This window comes from Alosa sapidissima, chromosome 14 (assembly GCF_018492685.1).
Source record: "Alosa sapidissima isolate fAloSap1 chromosome 14, fAloSap1.pri, whole genome shotgun sequence".
NCBI classification, from domain to species: domain Eukaryota; kingdom Metazoa; phylum Chordata; class Actinopteri; order Clupeiformes; family Clupeidae; genus Alosa; species Alosa sapidissima.
This window is the reverse complement of record NC_055970.1, coordinates 32789587-32809097: the sequence shown is the minus strand read 5'-3', so window position 1 is coordinate 32809097 and position 19511 is coordinate 32789587. Positions and strand designations below refer to the sequence as shown.

Genomic DNA, 19511 nt, shown 5'->3' with positions numbered 1-19511 from the left:
CATCATCTATCAACTTTGGAAAAGTCTTATAATCAGTGTTTGTTAATCAACACTTTGACTTGATCTACTCTACACTGAAAAACTTACTATCAGGACGAACTAAGGTCATAGTTGTCCTCTGAGGATCTAAACATCTAGGGTATAAGACTGCCCTATTGCCCCTTATCAGGAAGTAGTTATATATTTTCTGCTGGTGTCTCAGGGAAACCTAATAAATTGTATTTCCCCACAGACTGACGTTTATGCTGCAATTACCGTGTGAATGATGTTCTGAGGCTCGAACATGTGTTCCTCTCCAACTTCTGTTACGCACTGCTAAAATGCCACACACAATCTTTGATGTTGATTTTTGTTATTTGGAAAACATGACCCCTAACCATGAGATCCTTACACCATACACACAGGCTAGCTTGTTGACAAAAGCCTGTTGCATAAGTGGCTACTGCCGTTTGTAAATGAAAAATTAGCCTGGCTCCCGTAGCCTTAGCCTTGGCTGGATGGGGAAGATAAATGAGTGTAGATTTCATGAAGACAGGTCAAACAGCAGAGACGGCTGCAGGGAGGCCTCCTCTCCAACACCACCACTGAGGAGGGAGGGGGGGGGGGGGGTGGTGGCACCCAACAGGAAGGCTACCTGATATGGACATGGCTGCCAGATCGCGAGAGCTGGAGGCCTTGTAAGGGAACATCTGGCTTTATCGTGGAATCAGCGCATACTGTTCACATAAACAGAGCCGCCCCGCACGGCGGAGCCCTGGAACACCGACCAATAACAAGCATGTGAACGGTGCCCGCCGTGCCAGCGAGCGAAGGCTGCCATCTATCACGCCGGCACCCCCTGAGAAATCGCCTGTTGACAAGTAAATCATTTACAAACAAGTGGCTGACTCCGGCCCCAGGCACGTTCCCTTACACAGTTATCAAAGCTGTCACTGGCTGCAAACGCCGCTGTGCGCTGCACTTTGCAAGCCCCTGCATGAACTGCACTTCGTTAAGGTCGGCTTTGAATAGGCAACCCGGAGCCCAACGTCGAAAACAAACTCCAATTAAGGCTCCTCCGCAAGGTTTAGCCTTCAGACAGGCAGAGGCTTGAGACACGAGCATCATAAAACAAATCCTCATGTGAAATAACCACCCACTGTTGAGTAGTGAAGAAAATGGAACCATGGAACTGCTGGATTGAGAGGAATGTACTTCATTCTTACGCATGCTTGTGGGCCATTAACAGAGGCCGTGGCGGTTGTGTGGCGTGACTATGCTCCTGCAAGAATATCAAATTTAGTCCCCTACTTAGACAGAGTTCCTTGAGATCATAAAATCCAAGGTTGTGGGACACAACTTGGCTATTAGGACATTATATTGTGTCAAGGTCATGAAAAGCCCTGATGTTCTAGCTACAGACCTCCCCAGCAGCTGTCTACTGATTGACCTGTGTTCATGGAATCTATACTCATTTACCTTTCCCATCCAGTCAAGGCTTGTAAATTTGCCATTTACAAACTGCAATCGCCACTTATACAACAATCTTTTGACAATTAGTCATGTGTTTTACGCAAGCATAGGGTTAGATATCATGTGTTACCAAATACCAAAAATAAGAATCTGAGATTTTATGTGGCATTAAACAGTCTGAGAAGTCTGGCACCAAATTAGATCCAAAGCATCGCACAAGGTCACTCTGAGGCCTGCTTCGGCCATCCCTGACTCTCAGACTCTCAGTTCATTGCAGCCTGCTTCTTAAGACTACACGGGAGCCAGCGATACAGTCTAGCCCTCAGCAGCCCACGGAAGGCTACAGCCATGTATACAGCAAAATACCAAGGCAAGCCAAGTCTAAGACCCACTGGCTGATGGCAACAGTGATAACCTCAAAGTAACATGCAAATTGTTTAATTCCCAGGGCAGAGGCCGGGCTACAGCAGTGGCTTAAACCTAAAACAACATGAACGCGCACACAATGGAGATCTCTCTAAACAACGGTGGAAGCACAGGGGAAATAAAACCTTATTGCAGAACAGAGGCCCTGGAGGGTGGACGAGCTGCTGAGAGGCCTGCACAGAGAGAGATGGGGAGTCCAGGGGTTGCCAGAGAACAGTCAGAACCCGTCCAAATCACATCTCCATCGCAAAATGGGAATGGAGGGCAACAGCCAGCACCCACCAACAGAAGCCTGGGAGTTGAGAATCAAGAAGCAAGAATCACAGCAACTGGAGGGCCAGACACATCCTCAACAGCATGGAGCTTACTGGGGAACTTCTCCCATTTACAGCCCCAGTGAAGCGGTTTATGTGATTGTCATGCGACCTGATTTTATGCTGATTTTACTCACAATCTGCCATTTTAACACCATTTAATGACCATTCGATCCAAGGACATTTTATAATAACAATGGATTCAGCAATTTCACAACGCCACTTTAAAGAGTCATATTCAAAAACATCTTAAGCCAGTGTAGTCGTTCAAAACAAGACTGTCAAGATGACAGCCTTGTATGGGCCTCTTAAAGAGCAAATGAGGAATAGATTAAAGAAGAGCGTTGAACTAAACAAAGCTGGCAGTGGTAAAAAGCAACTTGACACAACTATTTGTATGTGGCTGTTTAGTGGATTTGAGAAACTCATTTGCACTCTAATATGGCCACAATCTCTTGATGCTCCACCACATGCAGTTTGGTGCTAAAGAAATGGGCACACTCCTGAACACCCTTCACAGCATGTTAACACACTGGAGGAGCTTTTACTGGAGTGCATTTGGACGCTTCACACTGCATGACATGCATCCAGCATGCGCAGACAAATGATAAGATAGCCATGGAAATGTTCATTAAATACAGGCTATGCACCAAGCATGCCTGAATGACGCTGACTGCTCGACAGAAACATGAGAAGAGAAGGAAAAAGAGTAACCCACAAAACACACACTTTACCAGTTGCACAAAAATGCCTTTTTCAGCATTCCCATCCACACACAGTCCCACAGCACTCAGTGGTCCTGAACCACAGAGGGAAATCCCTGCCGAAGATTGCGATAGCAAAAACTGTAATCAGGAAAATACAATTAGGAGTGACATTTAGGTCCCACTCACGTCAGCCATTTAAGCTGACATTTCCTTCTTTCCACGCACGTCTCGATCCCTCTGACCATTCGCAGGAACCACAGAGGATCTGAGGCAGTCCACACAGGCAACAAGGTCCTGCCATTTTGGTCAGCAGAATAAAAGATCATACACCTCATTAGTCAATACAAAAAGAAAGAAAGAAAGAAAGAAAGAAAGAAAGAAAGATAGAAAGAAAGAAAGAAAGAAAGATTACATTTTTTTAATTATTTCAGAAAGCACCAGTGTGACAGGGTGTCTAGCCACGTGTTAAGCTTTAAATTCAGTACTGACAAAAGAAAACAATGGCACGTGTGTTGTAATGCCCCATGGCATGAACGGCTGCATTTTCTTTTGACTAGAAATCACTGATGTCATTGTTCGCAGAGATTAGGAAAGTTTCACAAAGAGCAGGAAAGAAAGAAGAAAAGAAAGAGAGAAAAAAAAGAAAGAAACTTAACACACACAAGTGTGTGTGTGTGTGTGTGTGTGTGCAAGCGCAGCAGTGATTAAGGGGAAAATACCTTGGGTGGAGATGCCAAAGTCACATTTCAGGAATGTGATGGCAACAAGAGATTCCATTACTGATGGTGGAGAAATCCAGCAGTGCGCTGGTGAGGCCGGGCCGGGTTCGAGGAGAGCACAGTTAAAAGCAGCAGCAGCAGAAGCAGAAGCAGCTTCCACAGCCTTGCCTGAATGTCTCCTCAGAGACGAAATCAAATCAATCGCTCGAGCATGGAGACAAGGCCATTAGCCTCAGTGCAAAAGTGTAGCCTGACTACAGGGCTACAGCGACCCTCCCCACACAAACATCAGCACTCTATTGTTCTTGGTCCTGTTTATGGTAACAAAAGCATTTACTGTTCAAACTCAGGAACAACATGAAATTCAGGGTAAGTGCTAATCCAGTCAAAAACACAAACTAGATTCATTCTTCTTTTATATGCCTTAGTGAGTGACAACATGTGTTCAAGGCATTTGCTGACAACAAACTATGTCCATCATCTTTTGTATTTTCCCCTCCATCAACCATTTAGAGGAGTACAAATGATCCTCTGTAGTTGACATACGGTGTCAATTTGCACTAACCCAGCATCTCTCCCTAAGGGGAGGCGTGTAAAGAATGTAAAGGAATACTTCACACTCCGTCCCAAGGGCTCTTTGCAACCGTTATCACTGGGCAGTTTCAAAAATCACGTCTAATTGAAATAAAACAAGCGAGGGCAATGTGTCCTGGGGGGACAAGTGACGAGCCGCAAGCACACAGATAATGCGTGTCATCAGGACAAGCCCTCGGCGGGTAATAACTAAATCATTTTAAGTGGCACCAGTCTTATCGTGGGTTCTGACAGGGATAAACCTAAAACACAGACACAGGTCTGATTGTGTAAAAAGCCTGTGGGTTGCTTGAGAGAGAATGAGAAAAAAGAAACTATTTTCATTTTGAGACATGAGGAGTTGGTGTACAAAAACAGGTAGTAATTTTGCTCAGCCCCCGTTTTAGTTTTATACTCATTTCAGAAGTGCATGGAGGTGAGACACTTAAATGTGATTTATGTTTCATGACAACTTAACACCAAGGCCATTTGGTGAACGTGTAAAACAGCGTTAGTACAGAAGTAGTACTTCTTCTTAGCTTTAGGGTTTGCCATAGCAGTCCTATTAAGGCTCTTGACCTCACCTAAACAGACTCGTCTATTTAACCTAAAACACAGGCTGTGTCTAGAGGAGGGGGAGAAGAACAGCACATGACAACACATGTGTAGGTTAACCATGTGGCCGGAGAGCAACATGACTGGTGGGCTGACATGGCCTAGAGCTCCTGGGAAACACTACACTGTCTGGTGTGGTTAAAACTGGCCAGTCCGCCCGCAGTAGAGCTGGACAGCGTGTTTTGCCGTTAGTCTTTGAGGAGGACTATGCAGTTCCAATCACATGAGGGACCAAAAACAGCCACCGTGACAAAGGCCCTATGTGTCAGTGTGATACAGCTAACAAGGGCCAAGGCCAAATGGCAGGCAAGGTCTGGCCGCTATGGTACCTCCCCCGACCCCAAACAAGCACACGCGCACACACACACACACACACACACACACACACACACGCGTCATCATTCTCCATGTGGTACTGCAAACAAAGGAAAACAAAACCCATCCACAGCCTTCCTCAACAGCATTTCAGCACCTAGCGCTTGGTTTTAGAGTGGGGTTTCTATGGGGTTTTAAGACCAAAAACAAACACCAACCCTCATCCACTCCAACTGTTTTTCATAAGTTCTCACAGGTGCCCTTGACCTCCACTGCCAACATCACAAACAATCACCACTGTTCCACTCAACTCTGTTCAGGGGGCAACTTTGGTTTGGACCAAACGGGCAAGGCTGCTAATGACTGACTGGGGAATGGGAGCGTAGCGCAGCCGTCTTTGGACCCAGGAGGGAGTTGGTGTGCATCTCTATACGTGACCGTTTGGGTGGGCCATGCTTTCTGATTTCCATCTAGAACACAGTGAGCCCTAAGTGAGGGAGTGAGTGAGCAGGGGTAGAGGAGCAGGGGGGGGGGGGGGCTGTTAGCATGTGACTCCTGCGGCTGCCTATCTCTGTCCTCATTAAGGCACTGGGAGGCTTAAGAGGGCCACATGTTATCTATGACACAACACGTCATTCTTAACTTTCCTGTGCACACCATCAAATGAAACTCAAAAACATATACATTTGATATGCTATGCAAGACAAGTCACATGACGCATAGATCCACACATGGTGCAAACAAACTCTACTGAGACAAATAGTTGGCTTTGCTGCTGTAACGTTTTTTTTAATGCCATCTTATTTACAACAAGGCCGAATGCCTCTGTCTCTTTTTCAAAGCATGTATGTGTTAAGAGTTGTGAGTGTGTTTGTGTGTGTGTGTGTGTGTATATGTGTGTGTGTACTGTATGTGTGTGTCTGATGTGCAGACTGTAGACTGGGGACACCCAGCGCAGTAAACAGACAGAAGGGCCGAAGACTAAACTAAACCATAACTGACTCACAAATAAATCAAACAAGCTGGGCCTCTTTAGCCAGGAGAGCACTTGCCCCCCCCCTCTCTGGTATGTCCTGCATTACAAGCACAGCCAGTCAGCCACAGAGACACATGGGGAGAGTAATACATACATATTTGCCCAATCAATTTAATAAACACTCCACAACAACCATATCCTGCTAAAGAAATTACACTTAGCTATGGACTTACAGCACAGAAGAACCAGGATGACAAACTATTTGCAGGTAATTTATTTGTAATTTTGTCATTCAGACAATATTTTGGATATACTTTTTCAGTCACAAGAAATTAAAAAAGTCAAATTAAATGACAAATCAATTAAGCAAAAGGGTAAAATATATTAACTTCCAGTAACATAGATAAAAAGTATAAGGCATCTGAAAAAACAGGGAAGAGGAATGACACACACAGAGCGTGAGAAAGAGAGGGATGAATGGGAGGAAAAGAAAGAGAGCAAGAAAGGCAGGTTCCAGAGTGGATTACACTGGCCGCCAGACGGTGGCTGGGAGTCTAATGCAACCTCAGTCAGACGGGATAGCACTTTGGCCGGCACGGGGGCCTTCCTCAGACGCCAGAGATTGATTCCACCCCTGCCCTCCCCCCAACCTCCCAACCTCCAAACCGCCCCCCTGGGCAAAATCTCACTTATGACATCAGATCCCAGGTTTCAGGAAGGGGCAGGGGGCAGTGAGAGACCGACAGGGAGAGAGGCTGGGGGGGATGGGGGAGGTGGGGGTGTTGGCGCGTGCGTGCGTGTGAATGCGACGTGCGTAGTGCATTTGGCAAGGCTGATGGGGAGAACAGTTCAGAGAAATGTAAAAGCTTTTGTGTTTGTTCAATAGTGGCGAGCGAGAGGGCGAACAAGGGAGTGCACATATTTTTCTCAAATTTTTTTTCCACCGTTACCTCAAGGAGCAGCTCTCCTTGGACAGTGGAGTCCAGGTTTTCACAGCAGCGAGTGACTAACAGCGCTTCATAGTTTTGCCCTTTTCAGCTGGATTTGCCCTCAGCTGCTAAACACACAAACCTTCCTCTGTAGCCACCACTGACGTCAGCAGTCACCTAGCAACGGCCTTTTGGTGTAAGAGCGGCAGTGCTGACACTGTTTTCAATTGAGGGAGGGAGAGAGAGAGAGAGAGAAACAGAGTAAGAAAGACAAAGAAAGTATAAGCTTAGCCAAGAGTCTCAACATTTTCTCTGTAAGTTCTGAACATATTTTGAAAAGGAATTCCTGGATGCTGACGGAAAAAAAATAAATAACACTGCATTTAAAAAAAAGTAAAATAAAATGTCTCTTTCCCCCCTCTCTCTTGCTCTCTCATCAAATTGACAAGAGTTGGACAATAAGAAACTGCTTTTGAAACAGAATACACACACTCAGCAGTTATTTTCACAGCAAAGATTATCAGATCTTAGCTGAATTAACACATGAGCACCTAAAGCTCCGAGGTCGGTCGAGCCCATAGCCTAACGCGGCGTGCACACGCCAGTGTAAATAAAGGATGTAGACGGCCAGCCCCCGCTGCGCTAACTCACCCCTGACCTCCCACCTAAGTCGCACGCAGCCCTCATCCCCACTTACTCCACCATGTGCCCTCCACCCACACCCTCTTTACCTCCACCCCAACCACCTCACTCACCCTCCCCACAAACCAACCAACCAGTCCCTGTGCTGAACAAACAACTTTTTTCCCTTCCCTTGTGTGTATGAGTAAGTGTGTGTGTGTGTGGGGCAGTGGACACATGCAAGGTTCAATGACCTCCTCATGGACTTAAAAGCTACTAGGCCACCTTAAATGTTTGAACTGGAGGGAGCCTTATGGTGCAATCAAGCTTTGGAGATAAACCATGCAGAAAATCCCAGATCCACTTACACGAATGAGAGAGGAGTGGCGATTGTGACACTAATATGAGACAGGGGGCTGGGGATGTGCAGCTGTTCCGAGGCAAAACGGCTTTCTCGTTTATTGAAGATTAAACTCTCTCTTTTTTTCTCTCTCTCCCTTATTCTCTCGCTCATTCTCTCTCCCTGCCCTAGCACAATCAGGAAATTCTCAGCAAGCACATGGTTGCAACAGAGCTCTGAAATGCGTAAGTTATAGAAGTAACTCTCAAATGCATAGCTCACATAGGAAAGCAACCAGTATCAGGGAGAGAAAATGGCCCTCTATGCGGAATATGACGAGGGCAGACGACAATAACACTCCAACGGACATGTCATATATAAAAAGGAAATAGGACATCTTACCCATGCATAGTTTGGGGCATGTGCATTAAGCATAAAAATATCTAATTATTTTTCTTTGCAAAGAACAAACATAAACATGTAGGACACACAGGCCCAACAATAATACTGATTTTTTTTGTATACTGTACTAAAACAAATTCAGCATAAAAAATGATTTGTGTATGAGGATGGAATGATTGACTCCTTAATGTACTGACTGCAGACAGACAGAAAAGTGAAAAGGAATGGTGAGAGGCAGCTCTGTCCGTTGTGATACAGTACCCCTCTTCGCTGTCAGCAACAACAGCCATTAGCTTTACCCGAGGCAGAGCTACCCTGTGCACTACACAGAGCAAGCTAATTGCCGGCGATCATGACGCAAGCGGTTTCCAAGGCGACAGAGTTTTGGAGTACCCGCTCTCCTGCATTTTCTCATCTGTTTGCACTCACAGTGGCAGGCTCACAATACAGCCACTGCATCCTGTTTCAGCTCACACACACACACACACACACACACACACACAGGCGCACACACACACACACACACACACAGACAGTCAGGCCGACAAGCTGCACAGCAGGCTTAACCCTTTCCCTTCCCCAACCCAGCTAAACAACACCATGAAAGAGGCACAGAGACACGAAAAGGCATATTACCTAAAAAGGAAATGGAAAAAGGCGTCTAGTGTCTGGACAAAAAGTACTTAATTTGGAAATGGATGGAGAGTCATGACGTTTAAACAGTTTCATTCATTAAGTAGTAACAAACAATAGATCCTCAGGCCCAAGTACTCTAAAACTGAAAATAATGTGAAAATAATGTAATATGCAAGCGTGATATTTTTTTCCATTAAAAGAAAATAATGCTTACATCCACATCCAATGCTGCGTTAAGAAAACTATACATAATGAGCTATGGGAACATGCACAACTTCAGACTGGCTATTATTATAAATTATGTAAGAAATTACTCAAAGATATTATTTTCTAGTTTTTTTCTTTCAAATGTAGGCTATGTCTACAGAATGCAAACCCCACAAGGAATGTATGATATTTCACAAAGGGGACAAAATGTAAGGTGTGTAAAACATGGCAGCAATGCATACTACAGTTAAAACAGTGGATTTGCATACACAAAGTGCGTCCTATTACCACTGTACACACCCCCTTCAAAAAAAAAAAAAAAAAAAAAAACATCAGTGATCTACACCTACATCTAATAGTCTCCATATGTTCAGTACATCTCAAGTTTACCCGACAGCAATCAGAGCTTAACCATCAAAAACTACTGATTGTGTGATTGACTGACAATGTGAATTTATATTTAAGGTAAATTATGGTCACCACACAAAAGCACTACAATGACCACACAAAAAATACTGTATTTTTTTTTCTTTTCAATATTATAATTGTACTTATTGTTTTTTACATACTTACTTAACAGTAGATCACCTTACTTCTAAAATGAGGAAACATATTTAAATTATGAATTGAAATACCTGAAGTTTCCTCAATATTGTCTCTCTAATATGTAAATGTTTTATAATAGATTCACTAACACAAACTCACACACACACACACACACACACACACACCTCTTCAAAAACTGACGCAAGAAATCCCTGGTTTAATACACTCATGCATCTGAAAAACAATAAAGACACAATTTGAAGTATTTTATGATGGTGTCATTTTAATATAACTACTACTTCTACAATACCATGTCTCAAGTCAAATAATCCAAATTATTGGTCATTCTTTTATTCATATTTTGGATGAGCTCTAAAATGTTTGTAAAAAACTCATTATTTTTTGTTAATTAGATGATTGCAGACTAAAGAATGTGAGTGTCCTCATTTGAGGACACTTTCTTTGGTTTTTCAAGCCTTCCAACCCCCCATCGTGGTATGAGGCAGTTACTAAATTCTACAAAGCAATAAGTAAAACTAGGCTCATTTTTTTCTCTCTCTCTCTCTCTCCCTCGCTCTCTCTCTGCAGTCACCCTCTCGTACGTCACCGCTCAGTGACGTCAATGTTATATCATTCCACATGGCTTCAGAGCGGGAGAACGTGACAGCAGCGAGAGACAGCGTTGCACTCTGCTGCTCCGCCGCCTCGCGCTTATTCTCTCACTCACCTACCCCGTAACCCCAGCGCCCTCCCCGGCCCTCAAACTCTGCTCCCCAAACCAACACACACACACACACACACACACACACACACACACACACACACACAGCTACCTCTCTGCACACATCGCAGACATTACAGACTAGTTAAGAACCTATACACCCCATGCCTTTTAGAATCAACCATAATCTAAGCCAGGTTACGGGGTAATTTAAAATCTAGTATATAAAGGGCTAGCATCTTGCTAAGCTGTTCCACTGTGTCCAAGTGTATAGTAACAAGCTGTATTTGAAGTCCTCTATTCAATTCAGAGGCAGACCACTATGTGTCCTGTTGTTTTCATTTTTGGTCATGCATGATAACAGGATGAATGTATTTGCAGAACAATCTGTTTTAAGGGAAGTTTACAGTGTTGAGATGAAATTTCATGAGTGAACATGAGTGAACTGCCACCCAGTCATCCCACCCCATCTCAGTGACTCAGAACGCCATTCTTCTCATTCCTAAACACGCACATGTATGCAGAGATCAGTCGATCCAAAAGTAAAATGGCATAAAATGACATACTGACGGTAGAGTTTATCAGCAAAGATACTAGCAGACAGGCCACAAGCCAGCCGTATCTCAGCCAGACTCGGCGATAGAGTTTTGTCCCCTCATGTCAACTAAGGTCTTCCAAACCTACAGGGCAATTAAAGAGCAACACTGCAGGGTCCAAACACCATTAAGCATACTGCTCAAAGCACACACACTTTCATGGAAGTCTCATGGAGTAACAGAGCAACCTTTAAAAACAGATAATATTGTAATATTGTGAAGACTCAGCACGGAACATAGATTTGGTTTTAAAAAGAGTGTGGGCTTAGGAGGCTCTAGTTTGTGCGAAAACAGCAGGTGCTTTCAATAAAATTAGTCAGGATCAGCAAGGGCCACAGCAAAATTAAGACATACCCCCGAAAGCACCTTCTCATTAAGTACATATCCAATTTGTAAGATAATAAAGTATAATAGGCCTACTTGTTTAAACTCAGTTTTTCAATTGTGAAAATGGAAATAATGGTAAGGTCAGATTTGTTAAAAAAAAAAACTGAGATAATCATCCTGGGCATAAATTAAAAAGAGAGATCAAATCAAAGTGATCATACACCTGTTCATCAACAGCAGTTCTCAAACACAGAGGCTGATATGCTTGTTCAGTAGGACCAGGCCAGTACTACAGTGTAATATATAGAGATAGATATAATACCTCACAGTCTAGGAAAGCCGAAGCAGCAACTAAGAAACAGAACTCAAATTGGACAAAAACATCCACTTGGGTATTTATGTAACATCACTGCATTACAAGGACAACTTCTAGACTACAGCATGTCTACTAACTAACAATCAGAAGTGTCACCTGTCCCCTGTGTCACCTGTGACAAATATGTTGTCAGATATCTTTTAAGAATCTTTGAGTTGTATATGGTAAGACATATGAAAAACAATGATAAAAAGGATTTAAGGATATTTAAGGAAATTTACATAGAAATAGTTTCAATAGATCTTATCCTGGCTCCTGAACAGTTTCCCATAATCCATTGCTTGCTGTTGGAGAGACCGCTATCCTGTGTTCCATGACTTTTTGACTGACACCTCTGCTGTGAAGACAAAAACACAACTCCCACCCATCATGCTTGATGAATTATGAATTGTGCGTCTCGCCAACGCTTCATTAATATGTTATGGCTACATGGTTAGGAACGGCAGCACCACACAGTACTATTCCCAAGCCAAGGAAACACCAGGAAAGATTCCACACTAGTTTCACAAAAAGCAGATGTCTTCCCTGAGACAGAAACACTTGTCCTTTATAGGGTCTTTCCCAAAACTCTCAGTTTCCATTGAACAAGCTTGCCTATAAAATGGCCAAATCCTGCCAAAGGTGCATGCACAATAAAACCATTGACACCACTTCACCTGCACCGTCATGATGTACAGATATACATACTGCCTTAACAAGGTGAGCATTTAACCAATAAGCTGCTGTTAAGTAGCTGCTTTCTCCCTTCAATTTATAGTGAATGTTTATTGGTAGGGGGTCAGTAAAGAATTTCCAGATTGTATTACAAAGCAAAGTGAGTTTACTTTTTGGTGCTCTTGCTGAATACCAATTACAGGGTGGTCGGTAGGTTATAGTTAAAGGCATTTGGCTGACATTTAAGCTATACAATAATATTGACAGTTCTCATTTCATATATAAAATACATGACAAACCACTGAGTAGTTTTGCACGGTGCATCGATACTACAAAAGTATCGCAATAGGCCTACCCTGAAATTAAAAATGTCACAATACCTAATTTTATTAGTATCGATACTTTTAAGAATAACAGTGTCGTTTTGCAGTAAGATGCGTGTACGCAAGGCATTCTAGTGCCTCCCCTAGCCTGCGTGTCTTTTCTCCTCTCGCACACACATGCTCATCTTTCAAGCTGCAGCTCTCATGCCATAAACATTGAGACATGGCTGCTAGTTTAAGTGATGCTGTGGCTGCAAAGCAACCAATAACAATGGGCTAATGTTACGTTGATTTGCTCACTTGCATCTCTCAAGTTTGTGTTGCTAACCTACCAAGGCTATGGGATTTAGTTAATTTAGGCCAACTATTGGGTTTAATGACATTTCAGAAATAGGTTACGCAACCTAATGGCAAACTTTTACATCTGCTCCTCCTAACTATCTATAGCTCTCACGTCATGTCTATCAATCGTGTAGTGCTCACCAAAATCATCAATGAGCATTGCAAGACACTTATCTCATCTATGATCCCAGAAAGACTGTCTTCGACTTGTTAGTTTTTTATTTATAGAACATTTATTTTATCTAATGACATAGAAAACATAGAAACAATGAATTGCATCCACATATCCTTACGCACTATTTTTCACTATTCTGTGATATATATACACTATACTGTGAGACTGGGGGGGCCCCCAAATCAAATCAACATTTTTTTTAAAGTATTGTAAATTTATCGAAATTAAGATTCTTGACTTCGTATCGGTATCAAAACAATAATGGTTGTGACAACACTACCACTGAGTAGTATGCGCAAGGGTTTGGTTACAATTGTTGGTTGCATGTTGAGCAAATGTAATTTTAATGGTCCAACAATACATGTGTACTAGTCTACCGCTCACATGAAAATTGATACATCTCTACTTTGAGCAATAAATATCAACATTGTAAAAGTGATATCCCCATACAACATATCCTTCTTTCAAATCTACATTGTTGCTTATGCTACCTGTTTTCAACCTCACTCACTGTGATAACATGATACGTATTATCCAGTCATCAGAATCTCATTAAGGGCTCTAAGAAAAACAAATTTATTTCCTCAAAATATATTACAATTATCCCTCAAATGAAAGAGATTCATGAGAGAGAGTGGTGATTCCAAGTTTCCATCTTGAAAGTAACAACACATCTTGAGTTTGGATATTCTCAAGCCCCCCAAAAATCGAGTTTGATATCAATCTATACTCACATCCTCAAACTGGCTAAGCCAACTATGAGAAATGGCTACACTGATGCCACCCTGGATGAATCCAATACCATGCCAATTGTTTGGTTGAGCTGCTAGCAAGCAAGCTAACCACCTTAGTCCCAAAAAGAACGTGCTCATTGTAGCAATCTGATCAGGAGATGCATGGTAATGACTGAGGACATTCAGGTGTCTCGCATTAACCTTACCTAGCTTTCACAAGACCTCCGATTCCTCACGTCTCCAGACATGCCACAATGTTTATCACTTGGTGACACAGGATGTCAGACATCCAACGTGTCCTTTTTCATGACGGGCATGACAAACATGTCAAACAATAGACAGAAATAGCCGGTGGACTGCTTCCAGAGGCTTCAGCCGATGGCCTGCTTTCCCTCACGTCACTCTCTCAAACACTGCGGCTCCTTCATCACTGATATTAAAAGCTCTCGTGCGGGCCTCATGAACCACACTGAATACACCACAGCAGGTAACATGGTTTCCTTCTCCTAAACCTCCCGCCAAAATATCTCATCTGATGAAAGCGGTTGTGTTTTCAAATAGTGTTCTTTTTCTTCAGTAAATTCACTTCAAATTTAGCCTGAATCCATTCTAAGGGTAGGGTATAGGGGCACTCAAGCAGTCAGCACTCACACTCATCACTCAATATCAATTAGTTTATAATCCCAGATTTCCTTGGACCACCCACCCTTTGCAATGGACTTCATCTTCCTGTTTTCTACAAAGTTACTAGAAAAAAAAAGATAGCCTCGCTGCTGTTGTTATTTAAAACAAAGGACTTTTATGAGCACCATTAATAATACTAGCCCACTATCACAATATTGCCAACACCAAGGTCACTGGACGTTGTTTTTGTTTAGGTACATAAACATTTCAAACGCTGTGCCTGTTGTATAGAGGGCCAACTGTCAGAACCATAATCCTGCCACAGCAGGTTTTAAACATGGATGAGTTGGTCATGAACATGAGATGGTCGTTCACCAAGAATGTTATTAGTCACAGGTGTCAGAGAGAGCACCTGGCAGTTTTATTCATGATACCAAAGAAAAAGATTGGAGGGCAAACAAGACTTTAGTCTGTAGAAAAAATAGCAAACATATTTTTGAACAATCCTGAAGCCTGTGGGGTGGATGAAAAAGGCCAATTTGTATTTCATGAAATAAAAAAAGGCAGAATGTGATATAAATTAGGCCTATGTCTCAGGCCTTGAACAACACAATCCAAAATTATTTGTATTGAAATAAATGGTTTAAGATGATAGTAATAGAAGATAATATCAATAGAAGGCACACTCATTTTAAGGGGGATAATAAATGTTATTCGGTTTTAATTTAGCACTTGGTGTGTAGGATGTTCAGTATAGATAACAGTCTCTTAAAATGTTGTATGCATCTCATTTACCAGTGTTGGTTTCAATTAAGCAACATAATCTTGCAGTAAAACTGATCTAAATGAATTAATCATAAATTAGTCTTAGTATGAGGTATGCACTGTTGCAGGGGATTAAATTGACATGGAGAGTGTGACACAGAATTCCTCCGATCAAAGTATGTAAAACTTGGCCTCCATTACTAATGCACTTTGACAACAGTAACAAATATTCTCAGGAAAGATTGGTCATATGTGCCATGCTTGATGCTCAGCTATCAAAAACGCATGACTGTCTGGCCCACAACAGAAAAGACTTTTCACACTTCCTACCAGCTGACAACTTGCTACTAGTGTCTTGTTCCTGCTAGTATGCAGCCAACTGTTGAGCTATGTATCAAAATGACTTGTAAACAGCCACTGTAATGTCAATGTGCAATAGTCTCATAGGAGTCACAATCTGAATCAGATTTTATTCGCCAAGTACGTTCACTCCTGATTATTTGTGTTGTGGAGATCACTCAGCAGAAATCCTGGTTTATATGTGGACAGGTTTCTGAGACTTGTAAAACCACACAAACATATAAATGGCCATCTAAACTATGGAAAAGGCCTCAACAAGACCTTGGTTTGCATGTTGTTGAATGATGATTTGAACTTGCCTATTTCACTAGAGATGGCCAACAACAGAGAACTATGCTATACCTATGTTAAGTCTACATCACAACTTACAAAAGACAGGCAACACAAACCGAGAAACAATGCACACTTGTGTCATATCCGACCCAACACCTTAGTTTCACAATGAATGTGCAGTGAATGAGGTGTGCTAGACATGTAAAATATATGCAAAATCTCCTGCTGAATCTCCTAGGCTACCAGGTATCAAACATACAGTCTGACTTATTTATGCTATTTCAATCCAGCCAGAAATACCTCAGACCTAAAGTGCAATGACAGAACACATGTGGAGTTCAAATGCAGTGCAGACCTAGTCCACAGAAATTGATGGCCAATGTCTCCTTATGAGCAACTTTGTTTCACTACATTACTACAAATAGTTCAGGTTTACCTGGCTGTGTAGAAGACAATCAATCACTGTGTGGGAACCACAACCACTCAAAATTATTTCTGTAAATAAAGTATTTTGTTAATCTTGAATGAAATATGCTATTTGCAGAATTAAAATCATGACCAGTCCGTGAAAAAGCAGTTACGGACAAGGGGCCTAAAATGTACGACAATGGCAATGTGAAGAGAACACAGATACTCATATGGGTGTCCTCAGCCTAACACTGTGGCAGTTTCTGCTGCTTGTAGCATAGTGTCCTCCAGGTAAGTCAACACAGACAAAAACAAGTGCCGTCATGTCACGCTTTTCAACCAATATGCCTGCTGATGAACTTCAAACAAGGGGTTTTGTCGTAGTTTTCTCGGAAGCAGGTACGTACTTTATCTGCAATTAATGATCACAACACTGCTTTTGAATGTAGACTGTGCCCAATAAAGGTATGCACAGCTTATCTTGTCTGTCAACAATGACATTATAAACCAACAACTGTACAAGGATGTGTTGGCATGAACGTGGCTTCAAGAGATAAAAAAAACAGCAAAAGAAACTGACATCTAACACTCATTTTACATTCATTTCATTTTCAAGTTAAAGATATAAAGTATACTTAAAATTTTCATTACTGCAGGCCGGCAAAAGATAATCTATGTCCTCACCCATCCAAACATAAATAAATAAATAACTGGGAATTTAGTTCACACTACACAACAATAACCAAATATATTTACCAACCCTTTTCGACTATAAAAACATTGTTTAAGCCATTCCATTTTCGCATAACCAGACTATGTACTGTGCATAGTGCATCTCCAGAATTTTTACAATAAGGTCAACTGGGGCAAAAACTGATAGAAGTGCAAAGGGGCATACAGGTCATCTCCAAAACCTTGTTGACATTTGGCCTACCTCACCCAATGTGGAAAGATTACTGAGGGTTCACAAAACCACGGTAAACATAACACCTGAGAAAGCTTTACTGTTTATTGTAAGAGACCTTAGAATTTACAGCTGTGATGACATTAATCAGATTCAGCTATTTAGTCAAAGTGGACGATCAGCACCATTACACTGAGAGGTGCAGTTACCCCTTTCAAGAAAACTACCTGAGGAGCATCAATGACAACTCGTGATTCAAGACTCCACACAGGTTACCAAAACTGAATACGCCTATGTTCTCAAATTACCTGTATGCCTATCTGGGTAATTGTTAGTTGACTTTATAGGCCTTAACATGCATTATTTTCTGCATTAACCTACTGGCGGGACATTTAACATATTTTCAATTACACAACTAACAATACTGCATCAATTTCAGCATCAATATCAAAGAGGTTCATCTGAATTAACACGCGCGCGCGCGCACTAACGCACACACACACACACACACACACACAACGGTTCTTATTTTGTTTGTCAACACCAATCCTTTGAGAGCGGCCTACTCCATTCTAGTCCTCCAAAAAGTATTCAGTAACAGCAAGTAACCTTTGCTAACCACATTTCAAGGGGTTCTATAATCGCATATCCATACAGATAGGCGCTATATATATATATATATATATATATATATATATATATATATATATATATATAGGCCTTTAAACCCTTTAAAAGCACAAGGCTCTAGATACCTACCTGTTCCCTGGAAATGCAAGGCAGTGACGGTCTGCGGGGCATCTTACAACTGCCATAATAGCTGGTTGATGTTTCTCCCAGAGAAACACAGCTGGACCTCCTCCTAGGTCTAATCACAGGCACCTTTTCCTCGGCGTTGGAGATCCTACTCGGCGCTTCCCTTGGGGGGGCGTAATGGTCGAAACAGAGCGCTAGAAGAGATCCAGAAACCCCTGCCAAGCACGCTAAGACTGGCCTCAGACACAGCGGCAGGCAGCTGAGACTCGTGAATGAGACCAGCCACACCAAACTGGCGAACACCAAAATCAGAATACTATGTTTGAGTTTCAAAGTGGGGATGAGAGTCAGTAAACCCACACAGCCCAGTACAAATAACAACCTGCCCACCATTTGCATCTGATGTTGCTCCTCTCCCCACTGTAAAAACCGCAGGACCATGAAATCTCCAAAGTAGCATGATGCTGGAAGTGCCAAGAGCCAACATCTACTACTTTCTCTCTTTTTCCTTCTGAGATAAAATGTCAAAAAGAAGTACGCGCAACCTATGCTAAACAGAGGACTGATGGACTGCGAGAAGCGAGACAGAAAAGTCCGCAGATCCAAGACGCCGTGTTCACTTTGTAAGCTCCTAGGTATCAAAAAAGACACCGCAAAAACTACAAATGCACCCGCATAGATAGCAGACACCCGGAATAGTCTGGAGTTTAAAATATCCTCATTGCAAAATCTACAAAGGTTGAATAAAAATCCCCTTTGATGGTCTTGTTTCAACGGGGTGACGCAGCTCTTCACATAGCCGTTCCTGAAGCTCTCTGTGCTGTTTGCGTTGCCAACCCCATCGTGGTGCCTGATTTTACTGTGCAAAATCTCTCCTTCCTCTCGTACAGCCATATTTTCGGCAGAAGCTCTTTGGGTTGTCTTCAAAGTTTCATCTCCCCGGTTTTTCCGTGTACTATCGGTTCAGTACATGACAAACGCACTCCATAATCACTTAAACGTGCTCAAGCATTTTGGCTAGGAGGAAAAGAAGGTGAAATGTTGTTGTTTTTTAGCATCGGCGGGCTCTATGTCGTCGCCTATAGGTGACAAGTGGTAAAACAACCAAGACTCCAGCACAAGCACGCGCTCTGCAGCGTGGCTCGCGCTCACTTATCTCTAACCACTTCAAACTTTTTAGACGTCGTATAGACATAGGCCTACAACGTGAAACAGACAATATTTCGTGTTGATGAATTAAAACCTTTCTGATGAGACTTGTTTGTAAACTATTTTTAAAAAAGTATAGAAATAAGTAAACTAAATGATTTCATAATTAGATAGGTGGTTAAAAAAATGTCATGCAGTCTGTTCCCACCACTAAAGAGCTAAATGACACCAAGGAAGGAGCCAATT

The 19511-nt window shown here is 42.3% G+C and overlaps 1 protein-coding gene across 1 annotated transcript in view; it reads right to left on the bottom strand.

Moving 5' to 3' along the window:
- pde3b (phosphodiesterase 3B) overlaps nucleotides 1-19162 on the bottom strand; it is a 51004-nt gene extending 31842 nt beyond the window's left edge. Inside the window, exon 1 of the mRNA XM_042062113.1 lies at nucleotides 18120-19162. Coding sequence (XP_041918047.1) covers nucleotides 18120-19010 — 891 coding nt within the window. The 5' untranslated portion in view covers nucleotides 19011-19162. The remainder of the gene's footprint in view (nucleotides 1-18119) is intronic.
- Between the last annotated feature and the right edge of the window lie 349 nt (nucleotides 19163-19511).